Here is a 15022-nt window from a genome sequence, read left to right on the forward strand (position 1 = left end):
CAAGGTCATTAACAACAGTTAGGTCACAAAACGGTGGGAAGAATCGAGGAAAGGGTGCTGGCTCTTCATGCTAGTTCGGAATATAGGGGAATGGTACGAGCGGAAGCTCGCCTATATTGGACGGGCACTGCGGTTTGAAGTAATACCTATATAAGCCTATAATAAAGGAGGATCCCTTCTGTTCAGCTGGGACTCCATTTTGTAATACTGACTTCACCTTTTTTTTTGTTTTTTTGTATCATCTTGCATATGTAACATTTGATCAATTTGTGGATAAAATAAATAAACTAAGCTGAATTAATTTCCGCTGTACGCTCAAGAAGTTAATATAATAAGAGCTTTTTATTTTATATAATCTCTTTGTATTTTATACCTTAGCTTACATATGTATATACTTACTAAGTACAAAATAATATTAATACTTGCTCCCTATGAATTATACATTAATTTTGGTATGTACATTAAGCTGGGTCGATTTGTATGGACGAAAGTTAACCGATATAGCGCCATCGATTTTTCGATAGGATTTGGGCTCAGGAGAAAAAGTTCCACTTCGCATACCCAAAAAAATAATTTTCGAGCCTGCGAAAAAAAATGCCGAAAGTGTAAATTTTTCGACTAAAACACTCCCCAAAACCCAAAAAATATTTTTTTTTTTCAAAAAAAGTGTTGTAAAGACGTTGGATTTTTTTGGGTATGCGTAGTGAAACTTGTTTTCCTGAGCCCAAATCCTATCGAAAAATCGATGGCGCGATAACGTTTAATAAATCGATCCAGTCTAATGTACATTCATACATGAACTTGTTAAGTACAAACTGTGGTTTCATTTACTCGTCGTTCGACTTAGCTAAATGGGCGATGCTATTATGTTCCTTCTTTTCCGGTGCCGGCAAAAGCTTCGCGTCGCTGTTTGTCATTTTATTATTTGGTTTGTATTTGTAAGCAACAAGCATAAATAGCATCATATCAGCCAATAGGAGGCCAGCGAATAGGAAGAATTCAGAGGCTTGCGAATCAAACAGAGAGAGTTCGGCAATTACCACAATTATCACATTACCGAATGCCACTGTGAGTAGCCAACAAGCTTGCACTACGGATTTCATTGCCACCGGCGCCTGAGAGTACGAAAATTCAAGACCCGTTACAGAAAACATAACCTCAGCCATAGTCATTATAACATATTGTGGAATCTGCCATATAATTGACAGCGAGTTAGGATTTGTTACAGTTAAAAACTTGTTACGGTATATTCCTGACGATTTTTCAGCTACAAGAATCGTGTAAATGCCCCCCACTTCTAGTTTTACTGATTCTATTTCAATATTATCGATGAAAACCTGATAAGTATTGGCCTTATATTTCGTTATATTACGCGCATAGACTGGTTCTGCATGTTTTACACTCCCTTTACCATTCTTCCATTCGATTGTGCGACTTGGATTTACATTAGCCAATGTGCGTACGAGCGGATAACCACTAGCAGGCTTCGCTATGGTGTCCTCGGCGCAAATGACAGGATTGGTGGTGTTTTTCGAATTCAAAAACAAATAAAAACTTGTTTGCTCCTTTAGTAGACAACTTTGAGTTGGCAGTGCTGCACAATTATTACCAGATTTTGCATTGAATTGAAATTGTATATTTAAACCGTCTGTTGAAGTGATATCAATATTTTTGTTTATGTATAAATCGACTGAATTAACATCAAAATTTAAACCAGTCAAATTTGTGCTGATCGAATAGTCGCAAAGTTCGCCATTGTAAACACGAAGCTGGGCAATTCCTGACGTTGGCAGTACTGGATATGTTTGCTATTAAAGAAATATTTTTTAAAAGGTTATTATTCTTATTTAAATAAAATATGTTTTTTATTAATAGTTCTATTTACCTCCAACTTCAGTTCGACCAAAGCAGAAGCAATGAAAGCAATGCTAGCAAAAATTCCACCCAAAGTAAGCTTTTGCAATGGACGACGTATACCGATTAAACTCAAAAGCGGATAGAGCACAATCTCGTAAAGAGGTATGAATGCGAGTATAAGCAGTGAGTTCATCAAGTGCATTTGATCCGGTTTAATATCCCATGAGCCCATATTACCGTTCATGCGTGTGGCTTGTAGAGTCCAACGCGAGCCTTGCTGATCAAAAAGTGCCCAAAAGAATGGCAATGGCAGGTAGAGTACTAAAACGCTCATCAAAACTTTGATATCCTCAATTAGAGCATGATCAAACTTTTTATCGGCATAATCGAGCCAATATTTACGTGGATTGATTTTTTTCTCTTTCCATTTAGTTGAAATAGCGGTCTATAGATGAAGTGTATTATATATCGGTTATGATTGGCTATAGATTTGTTCGTCAGTCTACTTACACCAATAACTTTGCTGACCAAAAGGAACATGTTCCCAGCTGGCGGTTTCATCTTGTAAAACGGACGACCCACTATGAAAATAACTGAAGATTGAGATAAGAGAAGTCAATATGGTACGTATGATTACCCAGAAATAAAAAAGAGGTAAGTGCATCTGACCATATCCTATTATACTAAAGACTTAAAGTCGAAATATTGAGCTCATTCTTGTTGACAAACTCACCCATTGAAGTCGCCATAAGTACAGCTGGAACACCAAATGCCAGGGAATAGCATTCATTCTCACCAAAACAACTCACATCTTCACGCAAAATTGGTGTAACTGTAGTCGAAATTAATGAACCAGCATTGATCGAAAAGTAGAAGATCGAAAAAAATATTGTCAACTGTTTAACCTGATCGGGCACCTTAAATTGATCGCCACCAAAAGCTGAGATACATGGCTTAATGCCACCAGAGCCCAAAGCTATCAAGGCCAAACCAATCATTGTAAAAACTGTAGAATTCAAATTTAACGAGGGTATCGCACCAAGCGTGACCATAACCGAACCGGCGATATAAACGATCGAAAGGTATAAAATAGTTTTAAATTTTCCAAGCCAGCTATCTGAAATGATTGCACCAAAAAGGCATAGAAAATAGGCGAGCATAGTGAAAATGTGGAAGATTATGGTGGCATCATCATCGTTATAATCAAGTTGCCGAGTCAGGTACAAGACGAGTATTGCTGGGGATGAAAGGAGAAATACAAATTAAGCTTTGACCAATAACACATATTTTTAGTTCGTACGTACTTCGCATGCCATAGTAATTGAAACGTTCACAAAACTCATTGCTGATAATGAAGAATACTGATTTCGGATAAGGCAGTTTCTAAAAATATAAGATAATCAGATAATTTGTAAAAGAATCAATTCGGCCGTGTCTGCCCAGGCCATGAAATGTGCCTGACAAATTCGACGGATATCCCTATGTCTTGGCGTCCAGAAGTTTATTTCAAAATGTAGCTGGATGTCATCGCGATTGAGGTCAAGCAATCCCTCACAGATCTCTACCTTACGGTAGCAGAGCTAAACTATTTGATAGCCCCCTGACTATCTGAGTGGATGTTAAGTTGTCTAACGGTTGGCGAATAATATTCCATCTATCGCAACCTTTAGCCTGGAAGAAGCTGCAGTGATTATTTATATTAAATTTCCAGCTAACACCAAGCTCATGTAGAATAATAAACTCCCAATTTTTCGTCCACCCATCCATGGATCCAACTGTAAACAGGTTCAGTAGACTCACGTCCCATATTAATTCCACAATACATTCATTCCTTGAAGGAATATAACTGATGAATGAAGCAAGAGGAGCAAAAACCCAGAGTAGTCTGTCCTAATAATAATAAAGTCATAGTCGGTCAGAATGCTGTAGTGTCCCTTATTCACAAGCTAATAGCCCACGTGGCGGAAGCGTACTGCCGTCGACCCTGCAGCCATTTCATCCACGATGTTAACCGGGTACAGATTCAGCATTGCCCTAAGTTCAAGCGTAGGTGTTGTAGGAAGGGCACCGCTTCTTTCAACCATCGCTAATCACTGTACTATTTCCAACCTTTTGACCGTGTCAAGTGCTTTTCACAACACCAGAACGTTACAGAATAATCAAGTTGATCACCGTATCACACAGCCAATGTACCAAACTTGGGAGGAGCCTGCAATCGCTCCAAAATACTTAGCCATGTCAAGCAGCACCAGCGGTACTCCACCAAAAGAGGGTCCTCTAAACTCAGGAATATTGTACCTCCACTCAAAAAAAAAGGAGCTAGATTCGGACCACCTGGTCACGACATCCAGCTAACCCTGCAAAACATTGCTCAGCATATTCAGAAGCTCACCCCTAACAATAGTTGCCCGTTCATCGACATACGACTAGCGGCCACTACCCTCTGGGTCCTGAAGCAGATCGTTCGTTATCACGACCCAAAGCAGAGATGAAAGACCACTCTTCTGTGACACACCCAGGATAGCCTGATTGGGCTAAGGTCTTTGGGAGACACGTAGAAGTTTCCCCGCTTTTGGCATTAAAGTGAATTTGTCCATACATCGAGAATTGTCAACATAGCCCGATCTCAGAGAGTTGGCGGAAATGGGAGGCCGCCACCTGCAAGACACCTCCATAGATCTTATCAGCTGCGGGGGAATTATTTCATACAGCTCTGAAGACAGCGCGATTCAAAAGCCAATGGCCCATGCCGGCTGGCTCCCCAAGGGGAAGGACAGCATTTCTTTGTTAACCTTTGAACGGCACAGAAATAAGCAATTTATTTTGAAATTTCTACATTTTAAACTATGAAATCATATAAAGTATTTCCATTCGGGCATAATTTAGGCCTTATCAGGCAAGAGAGTTGGTAACCCTTGCAATCTTTATCTCATACCACTATTGGTATTTCTTAATTTTCTAACTTACTTCATATACGGGCTACGTGGAGTGATGGTAGCTCGCTCGCCTGCCACCCCAATGATCTTGAGTTCAACGCTCGGGAAAACCAGCATCAAATTCTTAAGGCACAAATTTTCTAAGTGTGGTAGCAAACACTTCGAGTGTACTTCTGCCTTGCACGTCGCAAGTGGAGGAGAATTATCACGCCATGTATTTTTATACTCAGTTGAGCAGAGCTCACAGAGTATATTAAGTTTGATTGGATAACGGTTGGTTGTACATATATAAAGGAATCGAGATAGATATAGACTTCCTTATATCAAAATAATCAGGATCGAAAAAAAATTTGATTGAGCCATGTCCGTCCGTCCGTCCGTTAACACGACGGACAAAGCGATGAAACTTGGTAGGTGAGTTGAACTAAAAACGTTGAATAGAAAATTAGTAAAATTTTGGACAATGGGCTTGGCACCGCCCACTTTAAAAATAAGGTAATTTAGAAATTTTGCAAGCTGTAATTTGGCAGTCGTTGAAGATATCATGATGAAATTTGGCAGGAACGTTACTCCTATTACTATATGTATGATCAATAAAAATTAGCAAAATCGGAAAACGACCACGCCCACTTTTAAAAAAAAATTTTTTTAAGTCAAATTTTAACAAAAAATTTAATATCTTTACAGTATATTAGTAAATTATGTCAACATTCAACTCCAGTAATGCTATGGTGCAACAAAATGCAAAAATAAAAGAAAATTTCAAAATGGGCGTGGCTCCGCCCTTTTTCATTTAATTTGTCTAGGATACTTTTAATGCCATAAGTCGAACAAAAATTTACCAATCCTTGTGAAATTTTGTAGGGGCTTAGATTCTGGGACAGTAACTTATTTCTGTGAAAAAGGGCGAAATCGGTTGAAGCCACGCCCAGTTTTTATCCACAGTCGACCGTCTGTCCTTCGGCTCGGCCGTTAACACGATAACTTGAGCAAAAATCGATATATCTTTACTAAACTCAGTTCACGTACTTATCTGAACTCACTTTGTATTGGTAAAAAAATGACCGAAATCCGACTATGACCACGCCCACTTTTTCGATATCGAAAATTACCAAAAACGAAAAAAATGCCATAATTCTATACCAAATACGAAAAAGGGATGAAACATGGTATTTGGATTGGTTTATTGACGCAAAATATAACTTTAGAAAAAAAACTTTGTAAAATGGGTGTGACACCTACCATATTAAGTAAAATGAAATGAAAAAGTTCTGCAGGGCGAAATAAAACACCCTTGAAATCTTGGCAGGAATACTGTTCGTGGTATTATATATATAAATAAATTAGCGGCATCCAACAGATGATGTTCTGGGTCACCCTGGTCCACATTTTGGTCGATATCTGGAAAACGCCTTCACATATACAACTACCACCACCCCTTTTTAAAACCCTTATTAATACCTTTAATTTGATACCCATATCGTACAAACACATTCTAGAGTCACCCCTGGTCCATCTTTATGGCGATATCTCGAAAAGGCGTCCACCTATAGAACTAAGCCCCACGCCCTTTTAAAATAATCGTTAATACCTTTCGTTTGATACCGATATTGTACAAACGCATTCTAGAGTCACCCCTGGTCCACCTTTATGGCGATATCTCGAAAAGGCGTCCACCTATAAAACTAAGGCCCACTCCCTTTTAAAATGTTCATTAACCCCTTTCATTTGATACCCATATCGTACAAACACATTCTAGAGTCACCCCTGCTCCACCTTTATGGCGATATCTCGAAAAGGCGTCCACCTATAGAACTAAGCCCCACGCCCTTTTAAAATACTCATTAACACCTTTCGTTTGATACCGATATTGTACAAACGCATTCTAGAGTCACCCCTGGTCCACCTTTATGGCGATATCTCGAAAAGGCGTCCACCTATAGAACTAAGCCACACGCCCTTTTAAAATAATCGTTAACACCTTTCGTTTGATACCGATATTGTACAAACGCATTCTAGAGTCACCCCTGGTCCACCTTTATGGCGATATCTCGAAAAGGCGTCCACCTATAGAACTAAGCCCCACGCCCTTTTAAAATACTCATTAACACCTTTCGTTTGATTACCATATTGTACAAACGCATTCTAGAGTCACCCCTGGTCCACCTTTATGGCGATATCTCGAAAAGGCGTCCACCTATAAAACTAAGGCCCACTCCCTTTTAAAATGTTCATTAACCCCTTTCATTTGATACCCATATCGTACAAACACATTCTAGAGTCACCCCTGGTCCATCTTTATGGCGATATCTCGAAAAGGCGTCCACCTATAGAACTAAGCCCCACGCCCTTTTAAAATAATCGTTAACACCTTTCGTTTGATACCGATATTGTACAAACGCATTCTAGAGTCACCCCTGGTCCACCTTTATGGCGATATCTCGAAAAGGCGTCCACCTATAGAACTAAGGCCCACTCCCTTTTAAAAGGTTCATTAACCCCTTTCATTTGATACCCATATCGTACAAACACATTCTAGAGTCACCCCTGCTCCACCTTTATGGCGATATCTCGAAAAGGCGTCCACCTATAGAACTAAGCCCCACGCCCTTTTAAAATACTCATTAACACCTTTCGTTTGCTTACCATATTGTACAAACGCATTCTAGAGTCACCCCTGGTCCACCTTTATGCCGATATCTCGAAAAGGCGGCCACCTATACAACTACCACCACTCCCTTTTAAAACCCTCATTAATACCTTTAATTTGATACCCATATCGTACAAACACATTCTACAGTCACCCCTGGTCCACCTTAATGGCGATATCTCGAAAAGGCGTCCACCTATAAAACTAAGGCCCACTCCCTTTTAAAATGTTCATTAATACCTTTAATTTGATACCCATATCGTACAAACACATTCTAGAGTCACCCCTGCTCCACCTTTATGGCGATATCTCGAACCGGCGTCCACCTATAGAACTAAGGCCCACTCCCTTTTAAAATGTTCATTAATCCCTTTCATTTGATACCCATATCGTACAAACAAATTATAGAGTCAACCCTGACCCACCTTTATGGCGATATTCCTAAATGGCGTCCACCTATAGAACTTTGGCCCACTCCCTCATAAAATACTCTTTAGTGCCTTTCATTTGATAGACATGTCATACAAACATATTCCAGGATTACCCCCGGTTCATTTTCCTGCATGGTTATTTTCCCTTATGTTGTCACCATAGCTCTCAACTGAGTATGTAATGTTCGGTTACACCCGAACTTAACCTTTCTTACTTGTTTTATACACATTTTAGCAATCGTCTAAATGGGTATATCTTCGCATCTTTCGCAGGTGTCTGAAAATGCCTTTATTCTATTATCAAGTAAAATGTTATTTTTCAATTGCGGAAAACCTTTAAGAAAAATAGTTCTCACGAAAAGTACATATGTTTAAGGCCTTGAGCTCGAACTCCAACAAATAATACTTGCAAATTTTTGAAATAAAAGAAAACAAGTATGGAAGATTAAGTTCAGGCCAAACCGAACATTACATACCCAAGATGGTCGCTTTTTGTTCGACTTTGTTATTGAGAGTTTTGTGAAGAGCTTAAAAAGAAGCGTACGAAAACCATTCACAATATTTTTTTAAATTTTCAATTGCAAAGCGGCACTACCGACTTCTGATTTACAACTTGAAAAACTTTTAAATTTTCTTCTTCTAAATGTGGGCTGCTCTACACTCATTTTCAAAAATTTTACAAAGTTTTCGTTAAGCCTTTTGTTCAAAAAAAATCCTTATACCAAATTTCGTTCGCATTGGTCGAATTGTTACCTAAGGAAAGGGTGATTCCACGCCACTTCAAAATTTTTTTAATTTTCGTTCTTTGCTTCAGTAAACCACTACTGAGATGAAATACCAGTATAATCTAATAATATACCGAAAAGCAGAGCTGTGTAGTTATGAATATACTAGGTAATGGCAATTGTTTAACTACAAGTACTTGATAATGGATACATCTTGTTTCAATTACTGATCAATTATTTCAAAAACATTCAATTATTTTCAATTATTTGCAACTAAAAAATACAACGGAATCAAGTAACAGAATTCTGATAATTTTGAGATGCAGAAATCAGAAAATAATACTTCAGTCCAATAAAATAAATTGCTTGACTTTTTATATGGTTTTATAGTAGCATATTTAACTTTTTTTTATTAGTTTAAAGGGTCGCTTGACCTATAAAAAGGTGGTGGTGGCGAACTTCCCGCTACTCAGTGGTGTGACCAAGCAATTTTTGTTTTCTATTATATCTTTACAGTCTGTGCCAAGGACCAGCCATTCTCAAATGGTTTTATTATACCCGCTGTACTTGTACACAGGGTATTATAACTTTGATTAGATAACGGTTGGTTGTACCGGTATAGGTAGGAATCGAGGAATCGAGATAGATGTAGACTATAATATATATCAAAATCATCAGTATCGAAAAAAAGCCATGTCCCTCTGTCCGTCCGTCCATCCGTCTGTACGTTAACATGATAAAAAAAAAAAAAAATAAATGTAAGGCGCGATAACCTCCGAAGAGATCTAAGGCCGAGCTTCTCTTCCAATTTGCGTCGTGCTCCTCTTGATTTTTCCCTACAAATTGGCCGGACGGGACCTACATGTTTTTTTTATGCCGACTCCGAACGGCATCTGCAAGGCAGATGAGTTTTCACTGAGAGCTTTTCATGGCAGAAATATAATCGGAGTGCTTAACAGACACTGCCGAGGGGCGACCCCGCTTAGAAAAATTTTCTTCTAATTGAAAAATCTTATTTCTAAAATTTTGATGTTGCTTTGCCCGGGAGTTGAACCCAGGGCATACGGTGTGATAGGCGGAGCACGCTACCATCACACCACGGTGGCCGCCATGGGTAATAAATGATAACTTGAGTAAATATTGAGATATCTTCACCAAATTTGGTACACGAGCTTATCTGGAGCGAAATCAGATGATAACCACGCCCACTCTTTATATATATAACATTTTTACAGAGAGGTTGCCTTTACTTTAAGGAATGCTTTGAAGAAAAATTTATGAAATCGGTTAAGGACCACGCCCACTTTTATAAAAAAGATTTTTAAAAGGGTCGTGGACGAAAAAAATAAGCTATATCTTTGCTAAAAAGAGCTTTATATCAATGGTATTTCATTTCACAAGTTGATTTATAACAAGAAATACGAAAAAGTTCAAATTTTAAAAAATGCGCGTGGCACCGCCATTCACACTGAAGATCCTGAGTTCACACGGGCAAAGCAATATCAAAATTTTAGAAACATGTTCTTTCAATTAGAAGAAAATTTGTCTAAGCGGGGTCGTCCCTGGGCAGTGCTTGGCCAGCACTCCGAGTGCACACATATTTTCCTAATAGCAGAAAATATTTTAGTAAAAATGGATAAGATTGGTTAAAGACCACACCCACTTTTATATAAATGACTTTTAAAAGGGTCGTAGGCAAAAATAATAAGTTAAATCTTAGCGAAAAATAGTTTTGTCCCAATCGTATTTTAATTGTTCTGTTATATCTTTATTTTAAAATAAACAGTAGGGAAATCCCCATATCTGAAGGAAAACTGTATTATTACCCGCTCAAAGTCATTGGTGTTAGCCGCTGTATCCTTTTTGCTTCTTTTAAACGAACATTAGTTCAGAATAGAATCATACGTATATGTATTATTACGCAGCCTTGTAACACTACTAAGTACATAAAACAAACAACAACAGCATTTCAAAATGTACAGCTGGGTATGTAATGTTCGATTTCACGCGAACCTAGACTTCCTTACTTGTTTTTCCTCTAATTTACGACACACACCGATGGTCTGGGTTCATGTCCTGCAAAATTTAGGAAGTGGTACGACGCAAATTGGAATAGAAGCTCGGCCTAAATCGCGCCAAGTACTTATTAAGTCTTAAAAGTAACACGGCGGCTATTTAACAAAAAATATCTATGTTTGTAATATGGTGCATTGTTCATTTTTTTCTAGCAATTTTTTTTAAAAGTTCAAATAATTGAAAGTTACTTGGTAATTAGTGTTTTCGATTACTTTTTATTTGTAATGGAAATGGTAATTGTACTCGATTTTTCCAGCTCAGCCGAAATGATATACAATTTTTTGTTGCCATTAGAACTTGAAAAAAAAACAAAATGTTCCCAAAGTATACATTTAAAAGGAAGGACAACCACCATGCTCAATTTCAAGATGACATCTTGACATTCTTTTGACTTAAGGCTTGCGAAACTTTACAATTTTCTTCTTCCTTTTTCCAAAATTTTACCAAATTTCAATTTGTTGCCTTGAAGTCAAGTGGCCACCAACGGATTTTATTAGTTTCTATGCATCGTATTTATGTTAGCGAAAATAACCAAAACGCCAAATTTTTTTAAGATGATATTTTAAGCGGCTTTTGATTTACGGCTTGAAAAACTTAAAATCTATCATCTTTTACACGTGGGCGGTGCCACGCCCATTTTCATGAGGACAGCCCACGTACCAACTTTCATCACTTTATCGTTCTTTGATATTAAATCATAGCATTTTTTCCATTTTTCGAAATTGTTTATATCGAAAAGTGGTTATCGTTCCATTTCGCTCATTTTGCAATACCGATGTCCTCTGGAACAAGATTAGCCAGTTTACAAAATTTCGTAAAGATATCTAAACTTTTACTGAAGTTATCGTGTTAACGGCCGGACGAACATTATTGCTCCTTTTCGATGCTGATAATTTTGATATAAGAAAGTCTATATCTAAGTATCCCGTTTCCTTTATGCCTTTACATACTAATGTTACACAGCCAAAGTTATAATACTCTTGTGAACAAATACAAAAGCGGTGTTTTTTTACATGTATATACATGTGCACTTAAACTTAATATGGACTGCCAAGCACATAACTTTATCTAAACTTATGAAATATATTTGTATATGCATATATGTAATAAAAAAACACAGGTAAAGTATCAAAACAGGAAATATAAAAAAGGAATTGTATCGATTCCGGATATACAATTTGCCCTGCAGCAGATATTTTGTAATACACTGTAAACAAATTTATTAAATATGCAGTATTCTACCATTATTAAAGCTCTACCTTAATTTGCTCCTCCGCTTCTGAAATACTCGAAACAGGTTCGACACCATAGTTTTCCAACATCAATTTCTCCTCATTTTCGTGAGCACTTAAATGTGGGGAAATTTTTTGTTCTGTTATGGCTGTAAATGTTACTTTAGGTTCTGTTCCATTAGACGGTTTAGTGTCTGCAAAAAAAAAAATAATAGTAATAAAATTCAATAAACGGTGTAGCTTATGTTAAAAATTCAAGTATTTAGTATTTAAAGCAGATAAAATACGCCGCCGGGATTGGTTATTAGTGTGAGCCTAAAATAAATCGATGTGTGTTTTTTCTTGAATGACCACTCATTGCTTGCATGCAAATTATCGCTAAAAGATCAATCAGCTAATTTATTTTAAGATATTTAAAAGAAATCGGGTATACAATTATCAGCTTTAGTATGATAGCTATTAGTTACTGATAAATAGCTTATTACTTTATTTATATTGCCTTTTTGGTGCACTCCATAGTGACGGGTGCGGCATTTTGACTCGACTTTGACTCAAATTATTAGTAATTTATTTTTAGTGAGTAATTTAAGAAGTTCTGAAATTGAGTTACTTAGAGTCGTTTTCTGCATCTTTAGTTACTTTATTTTCTATAACTTATCGAAACTTTCGTGTTCTCAATGCTGTCTCAAGTTCTGACTGCCAGTTAAGTTTAAGTCAAAAGTGTAAACCGAAGTCAGCTGTTTTGTGGGTTGTGTAGATTTTCGTGATTTGTTCTACAAAATATTCACATTTATCGATTTAACTAGCAGTTGTTCACCCTGTGTTGGTGAAAAAGAAACTGTCTGAAACATTGCTTTCCTCTAGTTAATTTCCAACTTGATTAGAGATGGTTAAAACCAATGTTGAAATAAATTATCTTATTTATAAAATTCTCGTGTCACAGTGTTAGTGGTTTAGCTCCGATTCTGAGGAAATTTTGTAAGCATATTAGAGTAGGTCTGAGAATCGTATGCTATCTATTTTTCATACTCCAAAATGGTTTTGTAGGTACAATTTATTTTTTTAATTTTGTTATGAAACAGCTTTCAAAAATACATACAACCGGAATGAAGGGTGGGGGTAGGAATTTAAGTGTGAGAGAGAGTGACACTGGGACCGGGACTGGCACTAGGACTAGGACTGGTAGTCGGACTGGGACTTTGAATAAGGGATGGAGAACAATAAAAAGAACTATATATAAAAAACGTGGGAAAGAGAAAGATACTCTGAAAGAGGTATAGTAAGACTAAGATAGAGATATAGGGATAGATGGAGTGGAGGAGGGAGAAGGAGAGGGAGCTAGAGAGAAGGGAAAGGATGGAAAAGGCGGAGAGGTAGAAAGAAACGAATAGAGAGGAGTGAATAAAAGGAAAAAGGAATGCGTTAGAGAGAGAGAGAAGGAGAGAAAGAGGTAAAAACTTAATAAGATTTGGCCATCTAGACAAAATCTAGTGCAGAATAACGTCTTATATAAAGCTCCTAAATCGGAAAAAGCAGGAGCATATTTTAAATAGATATATTATCATGGAAAAAATTCATAAAGTAAAAACTGTGTTAAATAAGTTTTTCTGCTCTCCTATAATATTCAAATGCTATCAGATAGATGTTTAGAAATCGACGTTATACTATGTTCAAACAGAAAAATAAATTGAGGCAATTTCGATTTAAATTGAGTGGTGTTCATCTCTACAGCAACCACATACCTTTGTTCAGACTGTCAAAATGTGCGTGTTGGTATTAGACGAATAGAATGGAATGAAAACATAAAACTTTGAAATGTTTGTGTGTTGTATGAAAATGTGTTCAATGTTTTGGTTTCATTTTGAGTTTGCCATCTTCTTTTGAAAATCCCTACTCCAGTGAAATGAAAAAAATAAAATCAGCTGATGGATGAGCCAACCATATAGTTGAGCCATGCGTTACTGACGTTTAAATCTACTCAATAAACACACTTTATATGGTTGCATTCGCAGTTTGAAACAATTTATTACGAAATTTTTTTTAAATTGGCAATTTATTACAATTTATTATATGATAAATTGCGTAATAAATTGCCCAAATGGTATAAATTGCCAATTTGGTGTGTGTTTGTACATAGTATTATATATATATGTTTATACCATTTTCTTCCGTCATGTTGTGGTGCCGTTCTTATTTCTGTTCTTGGCTCTATCTTCTCGATTCTACTTTTTTCACTACTAAGATGTATTTACATTTGTTTATATCTTAATATTATTAACTTTTTTTTAGTTTACTAGAATCATTCGCGATATAAGCGCACGGTGTTTCCACACACTAGCGACTGCGAATTTTATTTTGACTTTCACCCGTGCTTGGGAGAGCGCGGCACGTCTAAAACCGTTAACTACGGTTGACAAACTAAGCTGTCAGAATTTGTTCTGGCACATACCAAATACGATCAGTGAGTGAGAGGTTAACCATAGCTAAACACCTCAATAACACTTAAACTCATTTGTACAAATGAAAATACCCTGCAGGAAAAAATTATTAATTGGTAAAAAAAAGTTATGGATTATTTTACTACTTTACTAAATTCCGGAAACTAACTCACTGTACTTGCGGCCACCGTGGTGTGATGGCAGCGTGCCCCGCCTATCACACCGTATGCCCTGGGTTCAACTCCCGGGCAAAGCAACATCAAAATTTTAGAAATAAGATTTTTCAATTAGAAGAAAATTTTTCTAAGCGGGGTCGCCCCTCGGCAGTGTCTGGCAAGCGCTCCGATTGTATTTCTGCCATGAAAAGCTCTCAGTGAAAACTCATCTGCCTTGCAGATGCCGTTCGGAGTCGGCATAAAACATGTAGGTCCCGTCCGGCCAATTTGTAGGGAAAAATCAAGAGGAGCACGACGCAAATTGGAAGAGAAGCTCGGCCTTAGATCTCTTCGGAGGTTATCGCGCCTTACATTTATTTATTTATTTTTTTTTTTTAACTCACTGTACTGCTGCAGAGGGGCTATCGGAATGAGATGGGGACTCTCACCAGGAGTAGTACACTGGCATTATGAGATGGTGGTCAAACCGAACCTGCTATATGGGGTGCTGGTCTGGTGGAA

General features: G+C 37.3%; 1 protein-coding gene across 1 annotated transcript; it reads right to left on the reverse strand.

Annotated features, from left to right (window-relative positions):
* Positions 1 to 303: 303 nt before the first annotated feature.
* LOC137251017 (peptide transporter family 1-like) lies at positions 304 to 14344 on the reverse strand. Its single transcript, XM_067784862.1, has 7 exons — positions 14067 to 14344; positions 11935 to 12101; positions 3162 to 3240; positions 2591 to 3094; positions 2368 to 2450; positions 1886 to 2302; positions 304 to 1808 (listed from the first exon to the last, which is right to left on the reverse strand). Exons 1-7 carry the CDS (start codon positions 14080 to 14082, stop codon positions 828 to 830), a joined length of 2247 nt encoding a protein of 748 aa, XP_067640963.1. The 5' UTR covers positions 14083 to 14344; the 3' UTR covers positions 304 to 827.
* Between the last annotated feature and the right edge of the window lie 678 nt (positions 14345 to 15022).

This window comes from Eurosta solidaginis, chromosome 4 (genome assembly GCF_040869045.1).
Source record: "Eurosta solidaginis isolate ZX-2024a chromosome 4, ASM4086904v1, whole genome shotgun sequence".
Lineage (NCBI taxonomy): Eukaryota > Metazoa > Arthropoda > Insecta > Diptera > Tephritidae > Eurosta > Eurosta solidaginis.

Excerpts from the sequence above, each read along its gene's own strand:
- LOC137251017 (XM_067784862.1), bottom strand. Across the intron at positions 3,241-11,934 it reads AAGCGGAGGAGCAAATTAAG|AAACTGCCTTATCCGAAATC; the intron begins GTAGAGCTTTAA and ends TTATATTTTTAG. Across the intron at positions 2,303-2,367 it reads TGGTCAGCAAAGTTATTGGT|ACCGCTATTTCAACTAAATG; the intron begins GTAAGTAGACTG and ends CTTCATCTATAG.